Below are 21,483 nucleotides of genomic sequence, written 5' to 3' on the forward strand. Positions count from 1 at the left end.
GTTATAAATTATGTTGACGAATTCCTGAAGATGAACCACTCTAGCATTCCTGAATAAACCTTATTTGTTCATGAGGTTTCACCCTTATGATCTAGGGCTTAATTCCATTTAACAGGAAGTCACCTACTAGCTTTTTCTGTAGTCTGGAATAATCTAGATAACAAAGGAATTATCTGTTGATCAGTTCCTCAGGGCTCCTAAAACACATCATTTAGTCACATACTATATACTCATGAGTCTCAAACCTATATGTTGGTTTTATTTTTGATAGCTAACAAAATAGCATGTTCATTTTTCAATTAATAAAGAATGAAAAACAAAAATAAGTCCACAATCAATATAAGATAAATGATTTGAATCATGTATTTTTTTCAAATATTAGAATTACCTACCTAATGAATTCAGGAATAAATTTTGGCTGAAATTTAGAAAGAATAAACAGTAAGTCAGTAAAATAGGCTAAGGCAATCATAAATCACTATTAAAGAAATATGCCACTTACATGGTGTGAGAGATCAGCATCCATAATAATTATATAGTTTCCTGTGGCATGTTTCATTCCATGTATATATGCAGTTCCTAAAAATGAAAATATTTATCTCTATTAAAGAAAATCACCGGAAATGCTTACGTTTACAACATCTGAACAGAGAAGCAATTGTTAAGCACTGAAAAGCATACATTAGTCCTCTAAAGATGATCCTGATCTAGTATAATTAAGTATTATTTATTCTCAATGAAAAACATCTCTCAATTACATTCTTTGTCTTGAACTTCACAGTAGTCCGAGGTACCATCTTCTGATGACTCCTCCTTACCAAGCTTCCCTGCTTCTAATCTTCTCATCTTCCCATTTCCACAAAAAACTTCCTTTGTCAGTGTCTTCTACACTGTAGGAAGCCTGGTATAGTAGAGCCCTGCTCTGGTATTTGGGGCCAAAGGCACAGCTAGCAAATACTTAGCATCTTCACGCCTAAAAATTCCTCAGGAACTTGGCAGGTAAGTAACTGATTGGGAGCAGGATCTGGGGATTCCTGCATTCTCTGGCCCCAAACGACCACTGTCTTACTAGCAAAGCTGATCTTTTCTAACTTCTTGTTAAGAAGTGACTATCACAGCTTTTTGGATATACCACTGGCTGGTCAGTAATTCTGGTTGCTTTCATGGCAGTGTGCAGATTATTTCAATCCCAAACAACTTTCTGAATCAGATATTCAGAACATTTAATGAAGCCAGTTAACTAACAGTCTGCAGAATAACAGACATTCAATTTTTCAAAATGTGTTTCTCCAATTTTTCAGTAAAATTATACCAATTCTTTACATAAGCAATGATGACTAACAACAGAAATGAAGGCATTTAGATCTTCATCCCAGAATGACTGAGCTCATCTGAGATTTTAACTGTTTAAAAGCTAAGAAAGATTTCTTTTTTAAAAATAAATACCTTTTTAAAACGTATGACTTAAAGAAACATTCAAAGGTTTATAGCTAAGGCAGTGTGCTGGTCCAATATGTTTGCCCTCAGATCCCTTCTCTGGCCTTTCCCTATATTGCAAGGAACTTATTTCCCAGGTTGGCTTGTCAACTGGCTTCCAAACAGCTTTGAGAGGCAGAGGAGAGAAGGGAAGGTCAAGTGGCCTCCCTCTCTTACTCTGCCTCCCTGCATTGACTGCATATCCTCAATGACTCAACTGCTGCTGGGTATCACCAACTTCATCATTCTAGCCCCCTCTGGGCAGCCTGGGTTGCTGCTCCAGCTTGGGGGGGGGGGGGGGTAGGAACCTCCAGCTATTACTAATCCCTGAGTAGCTTCACTATTCCTTTTGGCTTCTCAGCAATTCCTTCACCTGTGTAACCAGGTTCTCTGTATTAAATTCCCTATATTGAAAGACTTGTGGTGGTTCTGTTTTCCCAAGTGGACCAAGACTGATACAGGCAACTCAAACCATTTAAATGTCATTAAGATCATTAAAAATCATTATAGGGGGTTACTGTATTTTGGCCTTGTTCCAAACAAAATACATACTGAACAATCTGCCAAGTCAAAAAGCAGGTGATGAGTGAGAGGTTCTACTTACCTAGTCCCAACTTTTTCTCCCGTGGTCTTAGAAGCTGTAAGAATAAGAAAGAACACTTTGACACAAATGATAAAAAACCTAACTACTAAAAACTTTTTTATTCATATAAGTTCTACTCATTTTAACAAAAACATAGCTATATTTTTTAAATCTTAGAGCAGAGTATGCTTAACATTTTTTTTTTTTTTTTGCCAAAAAAAAGCAGTTAGCCAACAAATCAAATAGTATAACAACTTTTAAGGAAAACCAACATTTTTTCTCACCCCTTCCTCACAATAAAAGCCAAATTTTATACTTTTTGTTTTTCTGGTGCTTGGAAACGATGTGAACAATGTTTTATATCTATCTCTTAATTTATCATTTTAAACTATCTATTGATTACTTCCAAGGAAACTGCAGGTCTAACTCATTTATTCTATACCTTTTTGGAATATTTGGTAGCCAGATTTGTTTTATTCAATTCCCTTTGTGATTTTAAATGCTGCTATTATTCTTCCTTCAACAACTTATCTTGACTTTATGCTTGGATAACCTCATCTCATTCTCTACTGGCCCAATGACAAGGTTTTCTTACAGCCTGTCAATTACTTAGTCTTTCTATATTTTGTGCTTCATATACAGACGCTGACTCAACTGCTTTTCATCTTATCTGAAAACTTGAAAAGGTAGGATGCCAAGTTTTGGATTCTGTTCTAAGTTTCTTAGATACAGGGCTCAGGTAGACACACACCTGAGCGCATCTTGTCCCCTGCTGCATTTGCCAGTGTCTCGGCCGGTTGCCTCAGAGTGTGAATCTCTGAACAAAGTACTTTCAGGTCCAGTCACCCAGGACAGGTGAATTTTATTTTTTACTACCTGCATGCTGCTCTAGGTCTTGGGGAGGAACAAAGATAGATAAAATACATGCCTGCCTGATGAGCTCTTAAACAGAGAACAAGACAATCATCTATAATAATTACAATTCACTGAGCAAAATCAAACAAGGTATGCCAGGTTTTATTTGATTTTTGTGACAGTTACTGACAAAATACTGAGCCCATCTGATCTCGGCCCTGAAAAAGCCAATCTTTTAAAGTTCATGTGAATAATCCCGTATTTCAGCTGGAAAAACTATTTGTTTCAGATAAAAAATAATTTTGTCATTTATAAGTTTCAGATTATTCAAAAGTTTATACAAACTATAAACCATGTTGCATATGACAGAATCCTATGGAGCAGTTAACAGAATGAGATCATTTGGTGACATAATGATATAGTAAAAAAGTAACTATGATACAGAAAGGTTGCATTCATATTTAAAAACAAAAAATACCAGCACAATACCTAGTTCTAAGATGTGGACTCATACACATATATGCACAAAAAGGCAACACACACCAAACTATTGACTGAATTTGACCCTGGGGAAGAGACTGGGATGCAGATCAGGAAATGCAACTCAAAGGCAACTTCAGTTTTATAGGTAATATTTACATTTTACACCAAGAATGTACTTGATATTTCTTACATAAGGAAAAGTACAAATTGTTTCATTTAGTGTGCTTAACTTTTAGACCCTGAATTATACTCCTTTTTGATCTGCTAATTAGCTGTGTGATCTGGGCAGTAAAGGGCACAATAGAGCTCACCTTTCGGGGGTTATGAGAGCAAGCAGTGAATTCACAGGTTGCTAGGCACAGACTCTCTGAAGCACACTTACAACACAACTGCTTATGAACTATTTCATGTGAGACTATAATCTGCTTGACAAAAAACCCATTTTGTAAAAGTTTTATCATAGAAAATCTTGATGACACTTCAGACACACTATCAATTTGTACTAGAATCAAAAGTATTTGAGTGAACCTGTTACCATACTCTTGAAATCAATGGGTTGAAGAGAAAAAATAAAAATACAGCTTCAGCCAAAGCCGGTTTGGCTCAGCAGATAGAGCGTCGGCCTGCGGACTGGAGGGTCCCAGGTTCGATTCCGGTCAAGGGCATGTACCTGGGTTGCGGGCGCTTCCCCAGTGGGGGATGTGCAGGAGGCAGCTGATCGATGTTTCTCTCTCATCGATGTTTCTAACTCTCTGGCTCTCTCCCTTCCTCTCTGTAAAAAATCAATAAAATATATTTAAAAAAAAAATACAGCTTCAGCTACGAAAGGTTAACTGTACTCTCCTCCTACTTTGCAATTCTTTACTCATTGAGGCTCATTTTTCCCATTATTTGCCATGTGTAGTTCTTGTTTCATGAATTATCCATTTTTGTACATTTGATTGGGGCACTGATCTTTTTGTTAGAGATAATTTGGTATTTGGGATTAACAAAATATTTTATTATATTAGTCAAATCTCTTGGTCCTATAGTTATGTTTCATGTTTTAAAAGTAATGTGAAAAACCATCTCCATCTTTTTGTTCTTTCTTGCTGTGGCCTTTGACCAACCTCACTGTCCTTAAGCAGCATATCAAAGCCTTCTAGTCAATGATGATCTGTGTTCCATAAAATGTAACCATAAATACTGTTAGTAACGGCCAGGAAGACCAGCAAGATGACTCTCAAACTGGTGGCAGTATCAACCACCAGTACGGCCCCTGGTGCTACTGCATTCTTTTCCCTTTGTCTTTTCAATCATTAGTACCTGAGTTATAGTAGCAGAGAACAATGTGCACAAAACTGCTGGGCTGATTGATCTGCCACAGATTTTTAAAAAAATATATTTCATTGATTTCTTACAGAGAGGAAGGGAGAGGGATTGAGAGTTAGAAACATCGATGAGAGAGAAACATCGATCAGCTGCTTTCTGCATACTCCCCGCTGCCTTCTGCACACTCCCCACTGGGGATATGCCCGCAACCAAGGTACATGCCCTTGACCGGAATCGAACCTGGGACCCTTCAGTCCACAGGCCGACGCTCTATCCACTGAGCCAAACCAGCCAGGCCTGCCACAGATTTTTATCTGATTTCAGGTTAGGGGAGGAAACAAAGCTCACGTATCAAACATGACAGAAGCATTCAAACACAGAAAGGTTGAAGTCCTCCACAATGTCAGATCTCCCTGCCCTGTAACAGTTCAGGACACGTGTCTCCAACTTTTCTACCATCCCATCTCTGCCATTTATTCGTTAGCTGTGCAATCTTGGGAAGTGAATTAACCCTCGTCTGTTTCTTCAACTACAGAGTTAAAAAAAAATCTTCCTCAGCTTTCTCCTGAAGCATTCATTTCAACTAGTCCAAAAGGCTAGCTTGGACAAAGCATCTGGGCTGAATCACTTTATCTGAGAAAAATAACCATTTTTATCCATCTTTCCCCTCAACTAAACATTCATACATCACTTAAAAGTAAGTGCCACCCCTGGCAAGGCCTGACACTGAAAAAAAAAAATGTTCTAGTTTAAATAATTTAAAGGTCATAAAATAATGAACAGGGAATTTCCCTGGTACAACATGGAAATTGTGATAATAGAGGCTAATTTTCTTATGAACTTTAATTTTATTTTGTTGATGGGAAAAAATGGAATGCTCTGAGGAATAATGTTGTTTTAAAATTTGTGAATGTCAATTTAGTAGGCAATCCCTAAAATCAATCAATCAGTTAGACCTCAAGGCTGAGCTTCTATGACATATGTATTCAAAATATTGCCAGGTTGATGTCCCCAGATTAAATAGCAACACATAACTCAGAGTGTTCTATATATAATGTGTGCATCAGTGGCCATGGCCCAGAACTTCTGAAAGAGAAGCAAGGGAACTCTTGTTCCTGTGAACCTACCATCATCACTGGAAGTCACTGCTAGAGGCTCAAGACCTGTCAACTTTCTGTACTCCTATGCAACAGGAGATATTCAGCGAGGACTGGAAAGTGACAGATCTGTGAGTTGCTCTGTGAGACAGACAGAAAGAATTTCTAGTATAGGAAAGATTACCAGGTATATAAGAGTAACACATCTCCCTTAAACTCTTCCCACCAACAAAGATCTCCTCCAACTAAATAGAAATTATTTCATTATTTAGATTAGTCAAGAATATTTGGATCCAGTGACTATTTTTATGATGTCGATGGCCATTTCTTGAAATGTAAATAATCAATAAAGGCTTTCCAAGAGACTTATGTTTATGCCAATGGTTCTTTGTTGAGAAGAGGGGGCAATTTTGCCCATAAAGGGACATCTGACAATATCCCGAGACATTTTTGGTTACCACATTGGGAAGGGGGGTAGCTACTGGTATCTAGTGGCTAGAGACCAGGAATGATGTTAAACATCCCACAACATACAGGACAGCCTCTCACAGCAAAGACTTATTGGTCCCAGATGACAACAGTGCCAAGATGGAGAAACTCTTACAATACCCAATGCCTATAATGTATTTTCTAAATCCAAACCAGTGACCAAAAATAAAATTTATGAGGCCATTATAAAATGAACTCTACATCTGCCTAAGTTACTCCCACAGAAGAGCAGGCTTCAAGGTACAGTAGAAAAATCTAAAGTTTAAGACTCAGAAGGTCAACCTACTCCCACAAGACTGTTCTACAGATAAAAATAAAAATAAAAATGCCAAGTACTCTGAAAAGCCATTTCAGTTTCAGATGAAAATAGTCACCTTTCTCAGTTATAAACTTTTAGCTGCAGGCAGTATTTCCTTTTGAAAGTATGAGAACACCTAGAGAAAGAGAGCAAGAAAGATCAAGTCCCACATTACCAACTGCAACCTTGTTCTATAATATTCCTTGTCAATTCAATATCGTGCTTTAATTTTCTCCTTCAAGAAAACTTATTTACAGAATCAGTCATAAAAACAGAGTTCATCCAAAGACTCACTATTTTGCTGTAAAACTACTGATCAACATATCAAAAAGATGTAAAACTTCACCCTGACTGGTTTGGCTCAGTGGATAGAGCGTCGGCCTGCAGACTGAAGGGTCCCAGGTTCGATTCCGGTCAAGGGCATGTACCTTGGTTGCGGGCACATTCCCAGTAGGGGGTGTGCAGGAGGCAGCTGATCAGTGTTTCTCTCTCATCGATGATTCTAACTCTCTATCCCCCTCCCTTCCTCTCTGTAAAAAAAAAAAAAATCAATAAAATATATCAAAATAAAAATAAGATGTAAAACTTCAAACACAATGAAAATGCATCTAAATGCCAAAAAGTGTTTCTTACCTTTTCAGTTTCTAGACAGATTGAATTTAAACACTGTTCATCTCTCATCTTTCCCCTACAAAAACACAACTGAAAAGATAGAAAAATATTCACATAACTTACAATTTTGTCTGATCCATAGATCTTCTCCAACTGTTCAGCAACCTCCCTTGTTCCATCTGGGCTCCCATCATCTATGATTATAATTTCATAGTCGATTCCACTAAAATAAGAAAATTAAATTTGTATTGTTTGAATATAGTATTATAACAAAAGTAATAATTTTAAAATTACTAATTCTTAACCAGTAGTGGAAATTTATTGTCATAGTAATCACTAAGGAAAACTTCAATTATCAAATGAAATGTCAAATATTCAGTACTTCACCTCCAAACTCAACATGTTGCTGAAAACTGTTATTATAAAGTCCTACGATGTTAAAAAATTCTCTCACAGAAAACATTAAAAAAAACAAAACAGTGAGCTCAGCAAGTGTGGCTCAACGGTTGAGTGTTGACCCATGCACCAAGATGTCATGGGTTTGATTTCTGGTAGGGGCACATGCCCAGGTTTCAGGCTCAATCCCCAGTGGGGGACGTGTGGGAGGCAGCCTACTGATATTTCTCTTTCATTGATGTTTCTAATCTCTCTAAAAAACCCACATATTTCTTTTAAAAAGCCAGTGATTTATATATATATATATATATATATTATATGTGATAGTATATCATATGAAGTTTTATTTACTTTGGCAATAGAATTGTGAAACCTTAATATCAAATAGTTTATTAACTATTTCAAAAGTATATTTAATAGATAGCTCAAATTGATTGCATAGCTCTGGGTGATTATTTAAAATTTAATCCCAAACGATTTTAATAACATAATCAGGAATAAATCCAACTTAATTTCACCCTTTAAAAAACCTACTTCAGAATGGCAACATAATATTTTACACCTCTATTTCAATAGTTGTACACATTATCCTACACTAGCAAATAAAAGGAAATAGCACAGAATAACAAAATATTTCAAAATCCGCCCTGGCCGACGTGCTCAGGGGTTAGAGCGTTGGCCCACATACAGAAGGGTCTCATGTTTGATCCCTACCCCAGTTGGTGTGTGTGCAGGAGGCAACCAGTCAATGTGTCTTTCCCACACTGATGTCCCTTTCTCTCCCACCTCCCTCCTTCCCTTCCATTCTCTCTGAAAAGCAATGAAAAGCAATATCCTCAGGGGAGGATTAACAAAAAAAAATTTTCAATATCCTTCAAAATTCACATCTTTCTGCTGCTCCTGATTGTCTTTATGGGATAGTTTCTATTCTAAAAACAAGCCAGCATAATACTTGGATGTACGTGAGAGCACTATCATGCCTGACACTACCCCCTGTAAAAAACATTCTTTTTGTTAACTTTATTGGAAACTTAAGGGGAAAGAAAAGGAGGCAACGCCAAACTTTCACACACAACATTCTGTTTCTTCTTGGTAACATGCAAAGAAGTCAACCAAAAAACACATTCCACTCTTAAAAGTTTAAGAAATTCAGCCCCAGCAAACTTGCCAGAAAGAAAACTCAGCCTTATCAATTCTCCAGGAGTAAAAAGTATGACTTCAGCTTCCCAATGTGCTTAAACTCGGGCATGTGCTTACAAGCTCAAACAAGTACAATGTTGATTCTAGCTGATGAGCTGAAAGATACACACTTCAAAGCAAAGGCACTTCTCCAGCCCACTTCAAAGCACCCATAGCACCTGAGGGTGAGGTAGCTGAAAGGAATCAAGCTGAGCAGATATTAGTTAATGTGACTGAATCTGACAAGTTGTTTCCTTCATTAAACTTCATTCTTAAAAAATGTTTTCATTGATTTGGCTGCCCTTTGCACACTCCTACCAGGGATGTTTCTCCCACATTGATGTTTCAATGAAACCCGGGCATGTGCCCAGACCAGGAATCGAACCGAGGACCTTCTGGTGCATGGGATGATGCTCAACCAACTGAACCACACTGGCCAGGGCTAAATTTCATTTTGATTAAATAAATCCATTCAGAGCCCTGGCTGGTTTGACTCAGTGGATAGAGCGTCGGCCTGCGAACTCAGGGTCCCAGGTTTGATTCCGGTCAAGGGCATGTACCTTGGTTGCGGGCACATACCCAGTAGGGGGTGTGCAGGAGGCAGCTGATCGATGTTTCTCTCTCATCGATGTTTCTAACTCTCTATCCATCTCCCTTCCTCTCTGTAGAAAATCAACAAAACATATTTTTAAAAAAAATCCATTCAGAGACTATTAAAATATAAACTGCACTACATAAAGTATTTAAAAATAAAGCAAAAATATTGTACAATCAGAAGTCAAACAGGAACAAGATAATTCTCTAAATTGAAAAGAGCTTGTAGAAATCAAAATAAAAATATAATTTAAAAAGAGGAAAAAGAGATGAATTAAAAATCTGAAGAACTATGTATGTGAAGATAGTTATCTCATTCAAAGAAAAATAATTAAAATGGCAATGTTTATGATTGTTTAACCGCTATGGGGTACACCTGAAACTAATACAAAATATTAAATGTAAACTGTAATTTAAAATAAAATTTAAAAAATAAACGATCGTGCAGCTGGAAAAAAAAACAAACACACCCAGCAATGCTTTTCACCAAAGAGCATTTCCAACGAAGTAACAATACTCAGGTTGACTGGCTGCGGGAGAACAGGCACTCTCTGAAAATGCTGCAAGAGTCCTGAGCCAGTACAATCTCTTTTGACAGTAATTTGTCAATAACTATCAATTTTAAGCACATCTCTATTGATCCAGCAATATCACCGCAAAGACTTTATCCTGATGTACCAGCAAAAGTATGAGTGTTTGTTGCAACGTTAATCTTAACAAAGGAGCACTCACTATGTGTCACTTTTCAAAATGCTGGAAAATGTGGCGTGAACACGTCCCTGTTCTCATTTGTAAATGTAACGGAAATGTAAAAAAAATATATGTATTTTTAAAAAATAAACTGTGTTTGCCCTAACCGGTTTGGCTCGTGGATAGAGCATCGGCCTGCGGACTCAAGGGTCCCAGGTTTGATTCTGGTCAAGGGCATGTACCTTGGTTGCGGGCACATCCCCAGTGGGGGATGTGCAGGAGGCAGCTGATGGATGTTTCTCTCTCGTCGATGTTTCTAACTCTCTATCCCTTTCCCTTCCTCTCTGTAAAAAAAATCAATAATATATATATATGTATATATTAAAAAGATAATAATAATCTGTTCGTTGACATGACCCGGTTAAAGAAAATATAACACAGCCACATGGAATATTATTTAATTTTCAAAATAATTTGCTGTGTGTGTGCTGATATGGAAAAAGGTCTTCAAAGATTTCTGCAACATGGTCCCATCAGTGTAACACAAATGGACGTTACTGTCCTGACACCAGGATTTTCCGAAGTTTAAGAAAATCTGTATAAACACTTTCAGGCCCAGGTTCTACGGGCCACAGCCAACACCCGCCGGCGGCCGGCGCAGCCGCCCTTGTGCTCTGTCCAGAAAGGCTGTGCAGCCCCGCGCAGCTCCCTGCCCGCGACACAAACCTCACGCTTACGTAAGCCCCGGGCACGGGGCGGGCGAGGCTGCTCGCCGAGACGCCCGGCTCCCGCCGCACAGCCTGGCCACCCAGGCTCCCGGTCCCGGAGCGAGGAGCGAGGCCAGGCTGGCAGCCTCGCGCCCGCCGAGAGGGGCCAGCGCTTGAGAGAAAAGGGGATTGGGGGGCGGCGCGGGGCGGGACGGGACCCGGGAGTGTAAACAGTAGAGATAAGGGAGTGTCTCACAAAACCCAAGGGCAGGAAGGAGAATCCGAGACAGGTTCAGATCCCCAGAGGTCTCCGCCTTGCATCCCTCGCAGGGTGGCCTCCTCCCCGACACTTCCCTCCCCAGCCGCAGAGAGCAGGGCCGCCTCGCGCAGCCAACTGCCGGCCACCAGCCAGGGGAGCCAGCTCATCTCCTCCGGGAGAGGGCCGCGCACGCTACCTCTCGGAGAAGCTTTTCACCAGCAGCCACACGATGAGCGGCAGGTTCTGGCGCTCGTTGTAGGTGGGCAACAGCACCGAGTACTTGTCCCGTCCCGGGGGGCGCCCCGCCGGCTCCCGACGAGACCTCGGAGGGGTACGGTTCGCTGTCTTGGAGGCCATGGCGGAACTCCGCGAGACGCCGGAAGCGGAATGACGTAAGCGCGGCGCGGACACGGCAGAGTCGGGCCGCGCCAAATGCGGGCAGAGGCGGGGGGGCCTGTGTGGATGAGTGCTAGTTCTCCTAAAGAGTCAGAGCTGATGAATCTTTAAAACGGAATCTGGCCAAAACCGGTTTGGCTCAGTGGATAGAGCGTCGGCCTGCGGACTGAAAGGTCCCAGGTTCGATTCCGGTCAAGGGCATGTGCCTGGGTTGCGGGCATATCCCCAGTGGGAGATGTGCAGGAGGCAGCTGATCGATGTTTCTAACTCTCTATCTCTCTACCTTCTTCTCTGTAAAAAATCAATAAAATATACTTAAAAAAAATAAAACGGAATCTGAAGGTTGTTTCAGGAAACACGTACCTATTTATCACCTCTTCTAAAGTTCCGTAAAGTTTTTTAGTTTATTCCGGTCTCTAGGAGACGACAAGCCGGAAACGGAAATTCCCTCAAGATAACTTCCGGAAGCAGCTGCCATGGCTGCCAGGGAGGAGGTTCTTGCCTTGCAGGCTGAAGTTACCCGGCGTGAGGAGGAGCTGAGTTCCCTGAAGCAGAGACTGGCGGCGGCTCTTTTGGCGGAGGACGAGCCAGCGCCGCGGGTTCCGGTGTCGCCCCTGCCGCCGAAGGCCGCCCTGTCCCGAGATGAGATCCTGCGCTACAGCCGGCAGCTCGTGCTGCCTGAGCTCGGGGTGCACGGCCAGCTGCGGCTGGCGACCGCGTCCGTGCTCGTCGTGGGCTGCGGTGGGCTCGGCTGCCCACTGGCGCAGTACCTTGCCGCGGCCGGCGTGGGCCGCCTTGGTCTTGTGGACTACGACGTCGTCGAAATGAGCAACCTGGCCCGCCAGGTGCTGCATGGCGAGGCCCTGGCCGGCCAGGCCAAGGTCTTCTCGGCTGCCGCCTCGCTGCGCCGGCTCAACTCAGCCGTGGAGTGCGTGCCTTACGCTCAGGCTCTCACTCCAGCCACGGCCCTAGACCTCGTGCGCCGTTACGACGTGGTGGCTGACTGCTCCGACAACGTGCCCACTCGCTACCTGGTGAGCGACGCGTGTGTGCTGGCTGGCCGGCCTCTCGTATCCGCCAGCGCCCTGCGCTTTGAGGGCCAAATCACCGTCTACCACTACGACGGCGGGCCTTGCTACCGCTGCCTGTTCCCCCAGCCGCCTCCCGCGGAGACGGTGACCAGCTGCGCGGATGGCGGGGTGCTCGGTGTTGTCACGGGGATCCTGGGCTGCCTGCAGGCGCTGGAAGTGTTGAAGATCGCCGCAGGTATGGGCCCCTCTTACAGTGGCAGCCTGTTGCTCTTCGACGCTCTCGGAGGACATTTCCGCTGCATTCGGCTGCGGAGCCGCAGGCCGGATTGTGCAGCTTGCGGAGAGCGGCCCACGGTGACCGACCTGCAGGACTATGAAGCCTTCTGTGGCTCCTCGGCCACGGATAAATGCCGCTCCCTTCGGTTGCTGAGCCCGGAGGAGCGCGTTTCGGTCAGCGACTATAAGCGCCTTCTGGATGCTGGGTCACCCCACCTGTTGCTGGACGTCAGGCCTCAAGTGGAGGTGGACATCTGTCGTTTGCCTCATGCTCTGCACATCCCTTTGAAGCATTTGGAACGGAGGGATGGGAAGAGCCTGAAACTCTTGGGAGAAGCAATCCAGGAAGGGAAGCGCGGCGCGCAGGAAGGAGCAGCTCTCCCCATCTATGTGATTTGCAAACTGGGCAACGACTCCCAGAAAGCCGTGAGGATCCTGCAGTCCTTGACAGCAATCCCAGAGTTATGCTCGCTAGCAGTTCAGGATGTGGTGGGGGGGCTCATGGCCTGGGCTGCCAAGATCGACGAAACATTTCCGCAGTACTGAGGTGGCTGAAATATATATATATATACACATAGTCTGACCTGAGGAAAATGTGCGTTGCCATGTTAACCTTAAAGATACGTTTATTTCCATTTTTCTCAGTAATGTACAAAGACTGGATTCTGCATCTGTGAATACAAAGATTTCTTTTTATAAGGGGATTTTTAATGGTAATTTATTGAATGATACAGTTGTTGAGGATCTATAAAACTTTCTGAGAACTGTCTTGTGTTTTTAATACTTGGAGGGGACAGGTGAGGTATATTGTAAGTGACAGGATTTTGTGTTTTAATTTGCAGATCATTTGCCTGTCTTTCTTTTTTCCCACCTCCCCCAAAAGATTCTCTAAATGATCTATTTTAGGCCTGGAATTAAGTTGTTGTAAACTTAGTCCTACGGAATTGATTGCAGATGATATACATAAGATCAGTTTATTGTTTATGAAAGGCATTCTTTGGGTCTTATTTCTACTTCAAATGATAGAATATATCCTACAGAACTAAGTGTTAAGGTGAAAATTGTCTTAATTATCTGGAAAGTGATCATTAAATATTTTGAATTCATATAAAAGTGAAGTATTTACAGGTTAGCAAGAAAAAGGAAACCGCGTTCGTAGTATGTCAGTTTCTCTTATAAGCTGCTGATTTTTTTCGTAAAGTTAGCTTCAGGGCCCACCCTATGTTGTACATATAACATTTTATAAACTGTATACTATCGTTTGGCTTGCTTTGGATTCTTCAGGTCCAAGTTCCAAACCTCTACCCTTTCCCATCCAGTCTGTTATTTTTATTGTTGGCTTCACTGTATGGTCAGGACCCCAAATACAATACTGAGTTAAGGTGGAATAGTGAACATTCTTATCTCAGGCTCAGGTGAAAGACTGATGATTTGATCAGTATTGCTTATTATTGCTTTACTATAAATACCCTTTATCAAATTAATGACATTTTTTCTGTTTATACTTTGCTAAGAGTTTTGACTGAATTTATCAAATGCATTTATTAAGATTATGTTTCTTAACATTTTTCTCCTGTTGATATAGTGAATATTGATATTTTTATTGTAGAAAAAATTATAAAAATAACCCTCGCAGCAGTTTCCAATAGTATTGTCAACCACCTGCACATGCTTTCAGCAGATCCCAGAATCCTCCCACTCCTGCATGACTAAAACTTTGCACTCACCAAAGAATTCCCCCCTTTCCCCTTTAACTTGCCTTTTCTATCTTGATTTAGTTTGTTTTATTCCAGCATTTTATAGTAGTGCAAAATGTAGGTGGTTCTGTTTTTTAAAGAACAATTCCATGAAATGGCAGGTACTCTGCCCAATTTCCAATATCTACAACGAAACTAAAAGTGAACATTTGGCATGTGAGTATATATTAGTGGCAAATTGAAGAGGAAATGCTTTGTCAAAGGGGGCCCCTACTCTCCAACTGACTCTGGCATATAAGCCTACCTATAATCAGAGTTCATAGTCATGAATATGAAATCTATCTCTGGCTACAAATGTTTTAAAAAATGAAAAAGCATTGCAGGCAGACAAAACCCTCTGTGTGTCAGATTTATTTATCAGTTTGCAACCTCTGATAGGGACTCTTGTTTTATTATAAAAAAGGATGGCATTTAACAGTCAAATTCAAAATGAGGATAGTCATCACTGTTTAACTGAAACATTGAAGCTCATTTTTTGAATAAGGGGTTAAAGTATAATAGGCCATTTTATGTTATAAAGATGGAGCAGGTTTCTTATAACTGCTTCTCCCAAGGAGTTGTGGAAATAAATGAGAGATGAGGAGAAGAAAACAAAGATCTCTGGGCCTGTGTCTTAACCTCTTATTCCAGGACCAAAGCTGATTCTGATACATATCAGGAAAAAATCAAGTGAGCAGAGATAGAAACTGATGTCTTAAAGTTAGTCAGTTTTGGTAGTTCCTGCAAACCTGATAGTCATTGGAGACAGACCCACGGCTGTACTTCCAGGAGCCATGCCCAAAACCATGCACAGAACTGGCCTGAGAATGCTGTCTTATGCTCTGCTGTCCCATGTAGCACTAGAGGAAACTTCCAGCAGAGCATCACCAATCTCACTTGACCTGACCCCACTCCTCTCCCACAAAGCCCAACACCATCCAGCCCAGGGGGCAGGAAGCAGAGTGGCTTTATACTGTACTAGAAGCCCGGTGCACAAAATTCATGCACTGGGAGTGGGGAGATCCCTCAGCCCGGCCTGCACCATCTCGCAGTCGAGGACCCCTTGGGGGATGTCCGCCTGCCACGTTAAGCCCGCTCCCCACGGGGATAGGACTTCAGCTGGCAGTTGAACATCCCTCTCGCCGTCCAGGAGCCCTCGCTCCTTACCGCCCACCTGCTCACTGCTTGCCAGCCGTGAGCCTGGCTTCTGACTGAGTGGCACTCCCCCTGTGAGAGTGCACTGACCACTAGGGCGCAGCTCCTGCATTGAACGTCTGCCCCCTGGTTGTCAGTGTGCATCATAGCGACCGGTCGTTGTGGTCGTTCTGCTGTAATGGTCGCGTAGGCTTTTATTACATAGATTGCTCTTTTCTGAGTCTTATGAGGATGTGTCTGGTAGGTAGAGCCCAAAGACATGCCTACATACTAGCAGCAAGAGTTCTGGGAATTTGAGTTCTTTTGTCTACAACAGGGAGGCAGAACTCATAATCTGGGATTTTCTCAAATTAGTGAAAGATTTTTCAAAAGATGGGCTGTTAGGAACATAAAAGTATCCACTTATGGGACCCAGCTCTTTTTATTCTTTGAAATCCTGTTTTCTCTGGGGATTGTGGCTAGGTTTTTACATTTGGATGGGATTTGAACTTGATAATTTTTTTCCTTTTCATTTAAGTGCCTTAAGTGTACCAGTCATCATTCTAGTTCTAGGATAAAGATGAACAAGAGATTTCCTGTTGTCATGGAGTTTACATTTAAATGGGGGAGACAAATCAAATAAATTATTGATAAGTGCCATAAAATAAATCAAAATGTGATGTATCGGGGGAAGGAGGAGCTATTTTGGATAGGTTAATTAGGGCTGATGTTAAACCCAAAACCTGAATGGTGAGGAGTCAGATCTGGGAGAACATTTCTTACTGGGAGTGAAAAGACCCTCAGGTGCCGAGACCGGTTTGGCTCAGTGGACAGAGCGTCGCCCTGTGGACTGAAAGGTCCCAGGTTCGATTCCGGTCAAGGGCACATCCCCAGTGGGAGATGTGCAGGAGGCAGCTGATGGATGTTTCTCTCTCATCGATGTTTCTAACTCTCTATCTCTCTCCCTTCCTCTCTGTAAAAAATCAATAAAATATTAAAAAAAAAAAAGAAAAGAAAAGACCCTCAGGCAAATAAACTTAGAATGATCAAGAAACTGAAGAGGCAAATTGGATTGTGAACAATTGGGGAGAGTAAAGATGAGGTTTGAGATACAGAATATATCATGTAGGTTGTCGACCATAATGGGAATTTGGTGTTTATTCCAAGTAAAATAACAGCCAGCATTTATTGAGCACTTACTATGTGATTTGGAATTTGAATCCAGATGGTCTGGTTGAAGAGTTGTGCCACACCAGCACGGCCAAGAGTGAACCTGAGGAGGGGCGGTGAAGGATTGAAGAAAAGACCGACAAGAGAATTTATCTGGGGCTCTGAGGATCTCCCGTGCCTGGATGAGGACACAGAAAGATCCAGCCTGCAAGCTGATGCTTCATTTTATAGTCTCATTAAAACAAGGGTAGATTAACATGTATACACAAATGTTTTTGTTTTGGCAGCACTTGGTGCACCTCCCACAGCCCATTAGCTACTTAGGAAGGAATTAGGGAGGGCTACAAGGTCAGGCTTAATGATGCTAGGAGAGCTCTGCCCTCCGGGCTGGGACTTGTTTGTGGCCAGGCCACAGGTCAGCCCCAGGCTTGACCCTAGAGCCGCTCCCTACAAAGAGTCAGCAGGTGCCCTAAGCATTATGCTGACTATACGGACTCTCACTGAAAACTTGTTGTTTTATATGTTTTCATCATTAGAAAACTACACCCTGATCATCACAGAGTGGAAGAGCTTGTATTTCAGATGGATAGAAATGTACGCTAATGCACTTGGTTTGCAGACTTCTCTCTAACACCCATGTGTCACATAGGTAATGTCCCGTTACCAATGAGTCACTTTGGTCAAGGAAAGCGAGATAGTCTCAACATAAAGCGTCACTGCTGGTAACTAGAAGGGTTGCCAAGGAGGGGTATGGTCAAAAAGGGCACTATGTCTGATAGTCCCTGTCCAAGGGGCTATGCCAGTGCATACTACCATGCCTAAGAAAGGCCATTTCCCAACAGCTTAGCATAGTCTTCGAACTTTTAGATCTTTGCCATTCTGATGGTTTTTTAAAAGTCTCATTGTGTTAATTTACCTTTTCATAAGTTTGAGCAGTTTTTCATAGTTTAAAAGTCTTTTCAAATAAAAAATATTTATTTTTAGCTCATTTTTTCTATGAGCTCTCATTCTTACTGATTTATTTAAGAAAGACCACTTGCAGGGGGGTGGGGGGAAGAGTGGAATCTGCATTCCGTAGCAAGGGAGTTTTGAATTCATTCATTCTTCAGACACTTATTGAAAGTCCACTATGGATGTACCAGGCATTGGCCAAGTTCTGAGGAGACAAGATAATTGGGATTGTGGGGCTTGCCTGTCAGGCATTCATAGCTCATTTTACCACGTTTTACGTGTAATTTCCAGAGCCTTTCCCACCTACATGGTTTCATTTAATCCTTCAACAACTCTGAGATCAAGGGAACTATCTTTGTTCACAGGCTCCTCTTATATGTTCTTACCAACAATAGACTTCCCCGAAATAGCCTAGTTGGGAGGGAGTCTTGTTCTCAAAGTGGAATCCTTCTGTCACTAATGAGGTCGGGCCCTCTTGTCCTTGTGGAACATTTTAGAAAGGATTCTACTGTAGACGGGGTGAATTTTTCAACTGTTCCCAAGTATTTCATGTGTCCTGATGGTCATCAGAAAACCTTTTTCTTTGGAGCCACGGTGAGACATTGTGAGCACAATGAATTGCCACTATAATGAGGCTTGTATCCTGTTGGTCTATTGTTGATGGTCTCAAGATGGGGTCAGACTCACTTGTGTATGGCCTATGGTGTTTTTTTAGAATAGATGGTTGGAGGCAGGGCACTTGGGACACCTATATCATTAGCTAAGTGCAGATATTTCTGACATACATTTTTTATTCCCAATGAATGATTTGTATATACTGTTTAAAATTCTCTGTATACATATTTATGATATAACTAAAGGCTCGGTGCATGAATTCATGTATGGGTGGGGTACAGCCCAGGGGAGGGGCCCTGGGTTGTTAGCAGGTGGCCCCACCCTCTGGTCAAACACTGGTCGAACTCCCAGTCCAGGGGACAATTTGCATATTACCCTTTTATTACATAGGATTTTACACATGAATTTCCCAATTTGAAAACAAGTATATCATGGGTGCTGGTTTTCCTTAGTTGAATTTCTGAAAGCCAGGTGGCTTTAGCACTTACCGCTATTCCAAGTCCCAGGCTATTTTGAAGTTTGGGTATTAGAAACTCTCACATGTAATAGAATGGTATAAAAAGGAAAGTTGAACACAGGACTCAGGATATAATGACCTTGATGAGAGAGAATCATGGATTGGCTGCCTCCTGCACACCCCCCACTGGAGATTGAGTCTGAAACCCAAGCATGTGCCCTTGAACCGAATCCAACCTGGGACCCTTCAGTCTGTAGGCCGATGCTCTATCCATTGAGCCAAATCGGCTAGGGATGAGAGGAAGGAGAGGATGGGAATGGGAACCATGTGGTTAGATGCACGTTATTGTCACACCCACCTGATGGTGCTGAGCTTGTTTGGTGGTGAATTTGTGGCTAATATTCATTTGGTTAGGCATCATCCCGATACACCAAGGATGCAGGTGCAATCCCCCATCAGGGCACATGTAAGAATCAACCAGTGAGTACATAAATAAGTTGAGCAACAAATCGATGTTTCCCTCACTTCCTCTCTCTCTCTCTCTCTCTCAAATCAATTTTAAAATTTTATTTAAAAAAATAAGTAGAGCAGATCAAGCTCGGCCAATAATGAGAATACGTCACAAATCATTATGGTTAATCCAATTATGTGTACCTGAAATTCAAATAAAAAGAGAAAAGAGCCTAGCTGGTTTGGTTCAGTGAATAGAGCATCAGCCTGCGGACTGAAGGGTCCTGGGTTCTATTCTGGTCAAGGGCATATGCCTGGGTTATGGGCTTGACCCCCAGTGGGGGGTGTGTGGGAGGCAGCCGATCGGTGATTTTCTCTCGTCATTGATGTTTCTATCTCTCTTTCCCTCTCCCTTCCTCTCTGAAATCAATAAAAATATATATTAAAGGAAAAAAAGAGAAAAGAGTGAAAAGAAAAATGTCTGTTGATTTGATCACCTTAAAATTTAACCTATCGAATCACAAATTAGTTTGCTAATAACACACAAGAACTGCCCTAGCCAATTTGGCTCAGTGGATAGAGCATCGGCCTACAGACTGAAGGGTCCCAGGTTCAATTCGGTTCAAGGGCACATGCTTGGGTTTCGGACTCAATCTCCAGTGGGGGGTGTGCCGGAGGCAGCCAATCAGTGATTCTCTCTCATCATTGATGTTTCTATCTCTCCCTTTCTCTCTGAAGTCAATAAAAGAAATATATTTAAAATAATAATACTAGACAAGAACTGCTTGATGCCTGGTACCCTGTTGTCTTTCACTTTCTCACATTTTTCCGTCATTGTTTTCTGTGAAAGAAAAGGCAAACAGTCCATCCACATTTGCCTTTATTTTTGCTCTGTCATCCAAAGAGTTATGTAGAAAGACCCTTTGGAGCATTTAATTGAGAGTTTTATGGAAGGGCTCTTAGGACCATTTCATGAATCAGCAGTGGCTATCTATTTTTTTAAAATATATTTTATTGATTTTTAAAATATATTTTATTGATTTTTTACAGAGAGGAAGGGAGAGAGATAGAGAGTTAGAAACATCGATGAGAGAGAAACATCGATTAGCTGCCTCCTGCACATCTCCTACTGGGGATGTGCCCGCAACCCAGGTACATGCCCTTGACCGAAATCGAACCTGGGACCTTTCAGTCCGCAGGCTGACTCTCTATCCACTGAGCCAAACCGGTTTCAGCTTTATTGATTTTTTAGAGAAGAAGGGAGAGGGATAGAGAGTTAGAAACATTGATGAGAGAACCAAGATGGCAGCATAGGTAAACACCAGAGAATGCTGCCTTGCACAACCACTTCAAAAATACAACTAAAAGATGGAATGGACATCACCCAGAACCACAGGAAGGCTGGCTGAGGGGAAATTCTTCAACTAGAAGGAAAGAGAACAGCATACCAAGACTCAGAGGAGGCGCAGTGTGGAAAATACAAAGGTGTGGAGGTGCACGCGGAGCGGGCTGGTAGCTGAGGGTGCGGTTGTCGTTTTCAATCAGGAGGGAGGCTCAGGCCCTGAGCTCCAGTTCTGGGTGAGTCTCCAGGGACCCAGACTCAAATGGGAGAAGCGGGACTCTCTGGCATTGGTCGGAACGCGAGGGCAGCTTTCTCTCTGAGGTTTGCAGCGGTTGCTGGGACTCTGAGAGGCAGAGCCTCTGGGGACAGGACTGAGAGCAGCCATAACTGCTCCCTCCGCCCGCCCTGTTGATCCCGTGCAACCTGCCCCGCCCAAGCCCTGCACACAGCCATTTGCCAGATAGCCTCAGGCAAAGGCTAGATTAGCACCTCCCCAGAGGACAAAAGTTTTCCCACTGCAGACAGATCTGACTCTCACAGCCAGTTGGCCTGGAGGTCAAATCCCCCCAGTATTAACTACAACAATCAAGGCTTAACTACAACAAGACTGCGCACAAAGACCACTAGGGGGTGCACCAAGAAAGCATAAAAAAATGCGGAGACAAAGAAACAGGACAAAATTGTTAATGGAAGATATAGAGTTCAGAACCACACTTTTAAGGTCTCTTAAGAACTGTCTAGAAGCTGCCGATAAACTTAATGAGATCTACAAGAAATCTAATGAGACCCTCAATGTTATGATAAAGAACCAACTAGAAATTAAGCATACACGGACTGAAATAAAGAATACTATACAGACCCCCAACAGCAGACCAGAGGAGCGCAAGAATGAAGTC

The 21,483-nt window shown here is 42.3% G+C and overlaps 2 protein-coding genes and 1 long non-coding RNA gene across 5 annotated transcripts in view; 1 reads left to right on the forward strand and 2 right to left on the reverse strand.

Annotated features, from left to right (window-relative positions):
• DPM1 (dolichyl-phosphate mannosyltransferase subunit 1, catalytic) overlaps positions 1-11,533 on the reverse strand; it is a 38,400-nt gene extending 26,867 nt beyond the window's left edge. For 2 of the 3 annotated variants that reach the window (XR_004969962.1, XM_036322281.1), the window contains exons 1-5: positions 11,226-11,533; positions 7,328-7,427; positions 2,081-2,114; positions 503-579; positions 393-418 (exon numbers count right to left, since the gene is read on the reverse strand). Coding sequence is in view for 2 of the 3 variants with exons in the window: in XM_036322281.1 (XP_036178174.1) it covers positions 393-418; positions 503-579; positions 2,081-2,114; positions 7,328-7,427; positions 11,226-11,386 (398 nt within the window). In the remaining variant the exon portion in view is untranslated. The remainder of the gene's footprint in view (positions 1-392; positions 419-502; positions 580-2,080; positions 2,115-7,327; positions 7,428-11,225) is intronic. The other variant, XM_036322280.1, reaches the window with a different exon arrangement.
• LOC118663020 lies at positions 2,925-7,301 on the reverse strand. Its single transcript, XR_004969963.1, has 3 exons — positions 7,226-7,301; positions 6,669-6,728; positions 2,925-2,953 (listed from the first exon to the last, which is right to left on the reverse strand). It is a non-coding gene; the product is annotated as an uncharacterized LOC118663020 (long non-coding RNA).
• Positions 11,534-11,668: 135 nt separating the features above from the next.
• On the forward strand, positions 11,669-17,028 carry MOCS3 (molybdenum cofactor synthesis 3). The gene is made up of 2 exons (XM_036322279.1): positions 11,669-13,279; positions 16,828-17,028. Exon 1 carries the CDS (start codon positions 11,902-11,904, stop codon positions 13,276-13,278), a length of 1,377 nt encoding a protein of 458 aa, XP_036178172.1. The 5' UTR covers positions 11,669-11,901; the 3' UTR covers position 13,279; positions 16,828-17,028.
• The last annotated feature ends 4,455 nt before the right edge of the window (positions 17,029-21,483 follow it).

The sequence above is a fragment of the Myotis myotis genome, unplaced genomic scaffold, assembly GCF_014108235.1.
Source record: "Myotis myotis isolate mMyoMyo1 unplaced genomic scaffold, mMyoMyo1.p scaffold_m19_p_9, whole genome shotgun sequence".
In the NCBI taxonomy this organism is placed as follows: Eukaryota; Metazoa; Chordata; class Mammalia; order Chiroptera; family Vespertilionidae; genus Myotis; species Myotis myotis.

Excerpts from the sequence above, each read along its gene's own strand:
- MOCS3 (XM_036322279.1), top strand. The coding sequence starts at position 11,902 with ATGGCTGCCAGGGAGGAGGTTCTTGCCTTGCAGGCTGAAGTTACCCGG.